Source organism: Oncorhynchus tshawytscha, linkage group LG10, assembly GCF_018296145.1.
Source record: "Oncorhynchus tshawytscha isolate Ot180627B linkage group LG10, Otsh_v2.0, whole genome shotgun sequence".
NCBI lineage: Eukaryota > Metazoa > Chordata > Actinopteri > Salmoniformes > Salmonidae > Oncorhynchus > Oncorhynchus tshawytscha.
The window spans coordinates 61,460,047-61,469,401 of NC_056438.1; the positions used below are offsets into that span (position 1 = coordinate 61,460,047).

At 41.3% G+C, this 9,355-nt stretch overlaps 1 protein-coding gene across 1 annotated transcript; it reads right to left on the reverse strand.

The window, feature by feature from the left end:
- Positions 1-933: 933 nt before the first annotated feature.
- Positions 934-7,675, reverse strand: LOC112260577 (insulin-like growth factor-binding protein 1). The gene is made up of 4 exons (XM_024435803.2): positions 7,076-7,675; positions 6,748-6,887; positions 2,176-2,304; positions 934-2,023 (listed from the first exon to the last, which is right to left on the reverse strand). Exons 1-4 carry the CDS (start codon positions 7,422-7,424, stop codon positions 1,907-1,909), a joined length of 735 nt encoding a protein of 244 aa, XP_024291571.1. The 5' UTR covers positions 7,425-7,675; the 3' UTR covers positions 934-1,906.
- Positions 7,676-9,355: the final 1,680 nt, after the last annotated feature.

The following is a 9,355-nucleotide window of genomic DNA, read 5'->3' on the forward strand; positions in this document are numbered from 1 at the left end:
GGCCACTCAAGGACATTCAGTGACTTATCCCGAAGCCACTCCTGCGTTGTATTGGCTGTGTGTTTAGGGTCATTGTCCTGAACCTTTACCCCAGTCTGAGGTCCTGAGCACTCTGGAGCAGGTTTTCATCAAGGATCTCTCTGTGCTTTGCTCCGTTTATCTTTCCCTCATTCCTGACTAGTCTCTCCCAGTCCCTGATGCTGAAAAACATCCCCACAACATGATGCTGCCACCACCATTCTTCACCGTAGAGATGGTGCCAGTTTTCCTCCAGACGTGACACTTGGCACGTTTTTCTGTTTTCAGAGATTCCTTTTCACCTTTCAGCTGTGCCTTGGTTAAAAGGTCAATATTCTCTATCCTTGTATCAAAAAAGTGTATTTATAACAAATAAATGCAGTAAAGTTGACACCAGCTTCCAGTGCTATGCAATTTACTTTTGTAAGTGTGTTGTCTGAATATGCTAAAGATTTCTAAATGTCCATGATCATTATTGATGATGCTGAGATTTGGAAAACTTTGTTCTCAATTATAACTTGGTATCCCTCATAACTATTGCCACCGGAGGTTCTGTTGAGGCTTGCTGCAGAAGTAACCCTGCATGTTGCTAGCTTCTAATTCCCACCAGGGTTGTCCCCGAAATGGTACCCTGTTCCCTATGTAGTGCACTACTTTTGACCAGTTCTATAGTAGCGCACTACAGGGAATAGGGTACCATTCTATACTTTACCCAGGAGTCTTTTCTCATAATTGGTTGAGAACCAAGTGTTCCCACAACCTCTGGGTTAATAAAGCCAGCGGATATACAAGAACCTCTGTTACACAAATAAATACTTATTTTAATGAAGTTACTGGTGTCTTCATTCAACTCTCCAAACTTGCCGCGTCCTTAATATGTTCTACGCTACAGAAACGTGCTCTAAAACACAAACGTTGAGGTTAACGTGTTTATTGAAAGCACAAAATTACAACAGAGTAACTAACATAGGCTATACATGATTTGTAACAAACCAAACAAAAAGTAATAGCAGCATATCTCATCACATATTTCTGACTTGCTGTCAGGAATAGTTTGACATATAATAAATACAGACATTACATCAAACAAAAGAGAACTTCCTTTCAGACAAATGAAACAATGACCTCACATGAGGAGGGTGGTGTATGTGCAGAGAGTTGGGAGAAAAAAGACTGTCCCAAAAAACATCTGCCAAACCAGAAGACCTGCACAGACCAGTAGAGGTAGATGAAGACAGAAAAACTCCCCCAAAACCAAACAGGGGCTTGGATGAGCAGTGATATGTTTGTGCCTGGCCACCAGATGCATACTTGTGGAACTTTAAGCATTTCCCCAATACCCATTGAGGAAATGTCAATGAGAATACCTTCCGAAACTGTCAACATGTTGAATGAATGAATGAATGGCTGTGTTGTTTCATTTACTGTGCACGGGTCCACCTGGTTGAATGAATCAAAAACAGATTCTGAAGACCCTGAACTGGGTTTGGCAGAGCTGGAGACCTGTGGTCTTCAGAGATGGAGTTATTTAGTCAGAAACACAAATGCATACACTGTTGCCCTGTTTACAATCAGAAAATAGGAAACATAAACAATCTAAAAATTACAAATGGTCCATACTTGTAAGCACATACGCATTTTGAATAAATAAGGTGTGATACATCACGTAAATAAATTAACAGTAATTAGATCAAAATAAAAAATGTGTGCTTATTTGAATGAGTGTGTATTTATACGTGTTTGTAAAAGAAAGTCAGTATATATATATGATGTGGATGTGTGTAGGTTTGAGGACACCTATATGTGTGTTTAAGTGGAGTAAAAAAAGACTGTGTGTCAATACGTGTGCATGCATGTGCCTGTGAATGTGGGTCAGAGTGTCCATGATTTAGAGCTCCAGCTGGCACTCTAAGCCGGGTAGATAATTGGACCCCAGAATCTTCTTCCCATTCCAGGAGGACACACACCAACACCTGGCATGGGGTCCCACCAGAGACGACTCACACTAGAACACAACAGAAGAGGGGGCAATATATTCAATTACATGGATCAACTTCACTGCATTGATAAATGTTTTCCTGGTCAGATCACACTATCTACCACTAATGAGCTAATGCTATTGCTAAACAAACCTACAGCTCAGGTGCTATGCCTTACCTGCTTGGCCTTGTAGAAGCCATGTTTGTCACAGTTGGGTAGGTAGAAGTTGGTGAACTTCTCTCCTAGTTCCTGCTGAGAGCTGGTTATCTTGTCCAGAGCTGCATGCAGCTCAATGTGGCAGGGACCCTGGGGACAAGACAAAGAGAACAGTCAACATCTGATACAAAACATACTATATAATAAACGCAGCAAGATGGACATAGAATACGTTATGAAATCAAATCAAACTTTATTTGTCAGAAACACTGAATACAACAGGTGTATTTATACCTTCCCGTGAAATGCTTACTTACAAGCCCTTAACCAACAATGCAGTTCAAGAAAGAGTTCAGAAAATATTTAACAAATAAACCAAAGTAAAAAATTATTAAAAGTAACACAATATAGTAACAATAACGAGGCTATATACAGGGGATACCGGTACCGAGTCAGTGTGAGGGGGTACAGGTTAGTCGAGGTAATTTGTACATGTAGGTAGAGGTGAAATGACTATGCTTAGATAATAAACAGAGTAGCAACAGTGTAAAAACAAATGGAGGGGGGGGGGTCAATGTAATAGTCTGGTGGCCATTTGATTAATTGTTCAGCAGTCTTATGGCTTGGGGGTAGAAGCTGTTAAGGAGCCTTTTGGTCCAACACTAAGTTGTTATATCTGACTAAGAACATTCAATTGTCATGTGTTAAAATGCTAAGCAAATTTCATCTCAAGGGAGTAACATTTTCTCACTGAGTCTGGGTTTTTTTTGTTAAAAGGGCAATAGCTTCCTCTGGTGGCTAAGAGCTAAATTGTCTTGAACTCTAAATTAGGTTCTCTCCACTAAGCTACAGCTGAAGAAGAAGAAAGTAAGTCCAGGGCCATATAAAGCACCTGATTTAGGATCAGCCCTTACGAAAAAACAGATTGCAGTCAGAGTGCAGTATAACTGCAGTATTCTGCAAATACTGTGTTCAACATACCAGTTTTTTTTTACTACAGTAACAGTGCAGTCTAACTGCAGTTATTCTACAATTACTGCATCCAAAATATCAGTCGATGCAGTTGCTGCACTTTTACTGCTGTTTCAATACTCCAATCTTTTTTGTAAGGGAGTTTAGCCTTTTAGATCACAATGAGTAAGATTACATGCAGAGGGGGAGTACTGATTCTAGAGCAGAAGCTTGATACATATGTAAGTTGTGCCCACCTGTTCCACCATTACAGTCTGAAGACCTACCAAACTTTGACAGTAAGTCAGATCAGGGATGCGATGTCCACTCCCTCCCACACATTTTGAAATTGCATTTTTGTCACCCCCAGATTTATCATTGCAATGTGATACAAAAAGCGGCAACAGTGTGCTTTAGGACCATGCGGACGCCTCCGTGCAGTTGGGTAGGCTGTTTGGAGTGTTCAGCCTGCTGGATTAAGGACCTCGTGGACACCACAGAGCGGGCTGACAAGCTGTGTGAAGGCAAAGCTGCTGGAAGGCTGGCTGGACCAGCTTGAGAGAGTTGAGTATAGTTCAGTGTGTATGTTGTTGCACTCTCTCACCGAGTTGTAAAAGCAAGCAGAGCAGAAACTGGCTACTATTTAGGTAAGGTAACTGTTGTTTAACTTAACAGATTTTTTTTACTAGTGTTTATTTGCAGTGTTGTGCTAGTATTATAACTGACATGTAACAATAGCTAATGTTTTATCCCCTCTCGACTGAGATGAATGAATAAACTATGCTAGCTACCACAGCCAGGTCAGCTCTAGCCTCCAGTTCTGTCAGACAGTGATATGAGGTGGATTTGCTAGATGTAGTTTGAGGCAATGTAGTAAACTATAGCCTAATCATAGGTCTATTTAGGAAGTAAATTTAACTGCCCCCATGCCCATGCATAGGCTACAGCCTACTCTATTTAATTGAGACTACAAGCGCACCTGATTTCGCAGGTGTGGCTACTGAACTGGAAGCAGCAAGAATGATGAGCGGCACTTGCTAAAATTTGGCATAGGCCTATAGGACACAGCCTACCCTTTAGGAGGACCATTTGCAGGCAGAGGCAAATAAATGGGTAATCAATACTTATTGAAAATGAAAAGGTTCAACGCTAGCTCACGACTTAGCCTATGTGCCCGTTATGCCTTTTCCTTTTCAATAATGATTACATTTTTTGATTGTACTTTCGACACACGTTTGTTCAACGCCCTCCACTTCTTGCCATTATCAATATTTATTTACAGACACTATAGTAAACTACAGTCTATGAAATATACTTAACTATAATTATTCACTGCCATGGGATTCTCCGCCCATGTAGGCAGCCTACTCTATTTCAATGAGACCACACATACTAGGTGCACTTGAACTCTCACGCCCAACTAGGAGGGGTAGACTACTGAAGTTGAAGCAGCAAATTCTGTCTGAATAATGCAAAAAAATATATGCTTTTAATACAACAGGTAGGCGAACGCATGCAAAGCAGAAAGAGGACCGTTTCCAAATGATCTGTGAGACAACAAAAAAATAAAAAATTCTGAACCCCACTCCCACTCACAGCTTGAAAAATGCTGACAGCACTGCAATGATCACAGTCAGGAACTGCAGGTCCCGCAGGAATCCCATGGGAATGTAGCCCTCTAGTGCAGTCAGTACACAACACTATGCTCATCATGTCTTAGCAGGATCAGATGGTGACAGTGCTCCCAGCAGGGTCAGACAGCCAGGGAAGACCAGTCTATGGAGCTCAAGTAAATTTTGCAGTATATTAACAATATCAGTGAATGATACAAAGTTCCATCTTGAATTGATGGGTAGACCTACTGTAGATATATGACAGCAGCTGAAGATTAAAGTTACAGTCTGGGATCTGAGAATAATGGTCATTCCAACTATTGAACCATTGATTCTACTCTTGGAGAATACAATGAATAAACGTACACTAAGGTAATTATTTGTCATGCCTCATTTTAAGAGGATCAGATGGTGACAGGGGTCTCAGCAGGGTCAGGCAGCCAGGGAAGACAAGTCTGACAGAGGTGAGGTGAATTTTTGCACATACAACAATTAATTCTCTCTGTGTAGCAAACACTGGACAAGCCAGATGCTATTTTAAGGCAGTCTGACAAAGGCAGTCTGACAAACCTCCAAAGTTGATTTCCAAACTGTTTCAAGGGTTTCAAGAGGCTTTTCCTGATGACACAAAACATGTCAAACTAAAATGCGAGGAGGATCTGGTAGAAGCTATCGATGATGATGATGATGAATGGATACAGATGTGTTAGAATGCCCAGTCATGTTCATATCATCTCAGACATAAATGATTGCAGTTTAAGACCATCCATAGAACGTACTATATGCCAGTGAAACCGAATTGGATGCACTCAGAAATGTCATTCCTCTCCTGGGGGTTTAAAACACACAAGGGGACATATTTGCATATTTTATGGGCTTGTGAAGGCTGCATGGCTGAATTCTGGTAAAGAGTATGTTCTTTTGTCTCAGCATGTCTACAGATTCTCCCTTCTCACTGTTGATACCGGAGACTTATCTGAAAAACTGTGTATCCAAGCATTTATACTGGCTAAGAAATGAATTGACATTAATTGGAAGGTCGGTCATCCTCCTACAATGTCAAGTTATGGATCACTAGATTTGATTTATTACTAAGATTAAGGGCATGATGGGCAACTTTCATAAGGACTGGATGCCTTATATGGAACACAGTACAACTAAAGGAGTCTGTATTGAAAAGATACCCACTTCAGGGGAGATTCCTATTTATTCCCTAGCTGCTGGGCTGCTCAGTCCGAGCCCTGGGGTCTGTCGTCCTGTGGGTTGTCACGTTGTCACTCCTAATACTACCAAAACCAATTAGGAATGTTTCACTAAGATCCTAAAGCTGAGTGGGGTGCGTTGGGTTGGGGCGCTACAGGGTGGTGGACCCCTAGGGACAGGACAGGGCAACCCAGCTATATTGTGTGCAAATAAAAAGAGCTCTACAGTATTATTAGTCCTATGAGATGAATTATATGGAGGATTTGCTGTTTGTGTGTTAGTGTATATTTGAGGTGTATGTCAGGTTTTTTTTGCTTCATTTTTTGTTTCCAAACCTTTCCCTTTGGGAATTAAACAAAATTAAAAGTGTGACCTGAGAAGGAAATTGTGTTGGGAAAAGAGTTGAGTTATTGACTAGATTTGTTGGGGTGGCAACGCGGTCTGGCTGGTCGGTCTGGCTGAAATTTGATGCAGAGGATGTCTTAATAAAGACAATCAAAGTATTTTTTCAAGAGTTGTTCATTTGTTAGGCTATTGGTTAAAGGTGCAACACAATATTTATTATTGAATTACCTTTGATCAAGTTCTGTCTTATTAACCACATAAGCATATTTATTAACTTAAGGATCTCTTACCTAGCTTGATGACTGTGGGCATGTTTGCTTACTTTTTGTTATAGACTGGATTGTGTAAAATTGCAGGAAATTAGCCTTAGATAGCCCCCAAAATCTGGGGGGGGGGACCCCCTGACTCTCCACCAGGCTATGTCCCCCCCACTTCTAAAACCAAAGTGGCGGCCCTGCATCAGATTGAATACTGTGCATACCTGTTCCACCAGTTTCTTGCGGATGGTGTTGACCTTGGCCTTGATGCTCTCCTGAGCACCCTCATTTTTGGTGTCAAAGGGGGTGTTGAGTCCCAGGAAGTAGGCTAGGGAGCTGTGGTCTGGCACCCCTTCTACTTTCTCTGTGGATTAGAGAGAGAAATTAGTGGGTAAGTATACCATGTTTTACATAGATTCTATCCTTTTGATTATGTTGTCAAAAAAGGTTTAATTTGTAGATTGTCCAACATCTTTATAAATAAGTAATAGCTGAAGGAAGGAATCAATGAATGAAAAGCAAATACATAAAAGGACAAAAAGCGGAGTCTACCTTGTCCCTGGTCCTCAGTGCAGATGGCCTGTCCTCTGGTGAGGGAGTGGAGGGGTCTAGGATCCCCAGCTCTTGGGCTGCATTTTAACCCCTGAGCACAGTGGGCCGTGTATACTCCACAGGAGGCCCCCTTCTCCAGGGCACATGCCATGCAGCAGCCACAGCCTGGCTCCCTGAGAACCTGCTTACAGTCTGGGGAGATGGCCGGGCATTCATCCAGCTTCTCCTGGGTACAGGGGGCACAGCGAATAGGCTCCGGGCCCACCACAGGGGAAGACTGGGCCAGAGTGGTCAGGAGGGACAATGACATCGCTGCCAGCAGGGTCAACTTCTTATATAATCCAAGCATCTCGAATCTTCAGGTGTAGAAAGACACTAAAATCTACAGTCAGGTGTAGATGTGAATTTTCTTCAAGTGCAGTCTTTAATCTTCAAGTGTAGTTTTTGCTTAGTCCTCAAGTACTTATGAGAAGCACAATATACTGTAGATAGGCATCTATAGGTTTCCTTCTTTCTTTCTGAACTGAATTCTCCGAACAAAGGAGTTGCAGTATTTATACAGAGCTCTGACCCTCAGGGAGGTTCATGTTTGAACCAGTGACTCCAGATATGAAACATTTTGGCTAGACAGCGCAGGACCAGCATTAGCTGTATTGGGTGGGTTGACCTCTGGTAGAGTGTGTGGATCTGAACTGGGGTTCACTGAAGCTGCCTGCCTGCCCTGTCATCAATATTTACTCTGGGACGAGGAGTGATTGTACAAGGTGATGTTGGAAAACATTGCAAAATCAATTCGTTGTTTTTTTGGTTTTGACCCCTCGATTGTTCATACTGTACATACTGTATGATGTGGGGGACAAACTAATAATGTATTGATATTAAGTTGTGCATTGAGATTCATCCATTGGTACATGACTTACCTAAGGGTCAGAAGTTATAGGTCAGTCATGAACTGGATATGATTTGATTCTACTCTACTTTCATAAACCATATGTGTTGTTCAGCCCATGTGGTGGACTAGGGGAGGGGTCATCTGCAGGGCACATAAACATGATCATCCCATCAGTTACATAACCATGCAACCATAACATGTTTGTGTGGAGAATGTCTTTTTTAATTGGTCACTTCCTGGTGTAGTATTAGTTAATCACACTTTATCTATGGTTAACACTGAACACCTCTACACCTCTCCTCCCTACCTTGACACACACTGTTTCTCTGTGCCTATGATACCTCATGTTTTTCGTTGCATGATGAAGCATGGTGACTTTGTGCAATGACTGGACTATTAGTCAGTGTCTCGAGACACCAACTGAAACTACCTTGTCATATGTGGATAGTGGAAGGTTGTTGGGTCATTCCACGAAATGAGTTCCTTTTACATCCCTTTAATATTTTAAGAAGAAACTGTGCACCAATATTGCATTTAACAAGCATGTTATATTAAATTAAGTGCCCTTTAATATAGACCACATGTAAAATTCAATAAATCAGACTTGCTAAAGTGCCAAAATTCTGTATATTGGCATGTCCCTCTGTGACTTCTAACATGTACACCCTGTTACCCATAGATTAACCTAAAGTATCAGACGTAAAAGAAAATGCCTGAGCGGAGTTCCTACATTCTGTTTCCAGGGGAAAAGGAAGCTGGGTGGAATTAGCTGTATCCCTGAAAAATGTATGCATCTGTTTTTTGCCAACTCCGCTAAGTCTACCCATAGATAGACAGGCTAGAATTATTTTAACAATAAAACATTTTTTTGAAGCTTGCATTAAATTGCCGCTCACTGATGCACACACACACACAAGTTTCCATTCATCCTTTCATAAGGGAATTTATGGCTGATTTGAGATGAAATCAACCCTTTTACTTTATTTTGCACTTATTGATAGGCGCTTACTATCAGAATAGTTTTTAGAGTTACACTACCCAAAAGGGACTCATTTTATGGAACGACCCTGTTATTTTCCCAGTCTGATGAAATGCTGGCCTTGGTAAACACAATTGGTACATTGGAGGTGTACCCTGGATAACGTCCAGATAACCTTTATTCATGTTCTTGAATCAGACATGTATTTCTCTTGCATTGTATGCTTTAGTGACACACAGTATGTATCATCTTGCAATGATTTATTGGATGCCCTTTAGTCATGTTGCAAGCCTACTCAACAACCAGCTCATGTGTTGTAGCCTCCTCAATGTTGTGCATCAAATTCACCAGCCATTGTGGGAAAATATCCTCCTATAGGGATATAGTGAAGTGAGTATCATGGACAAAA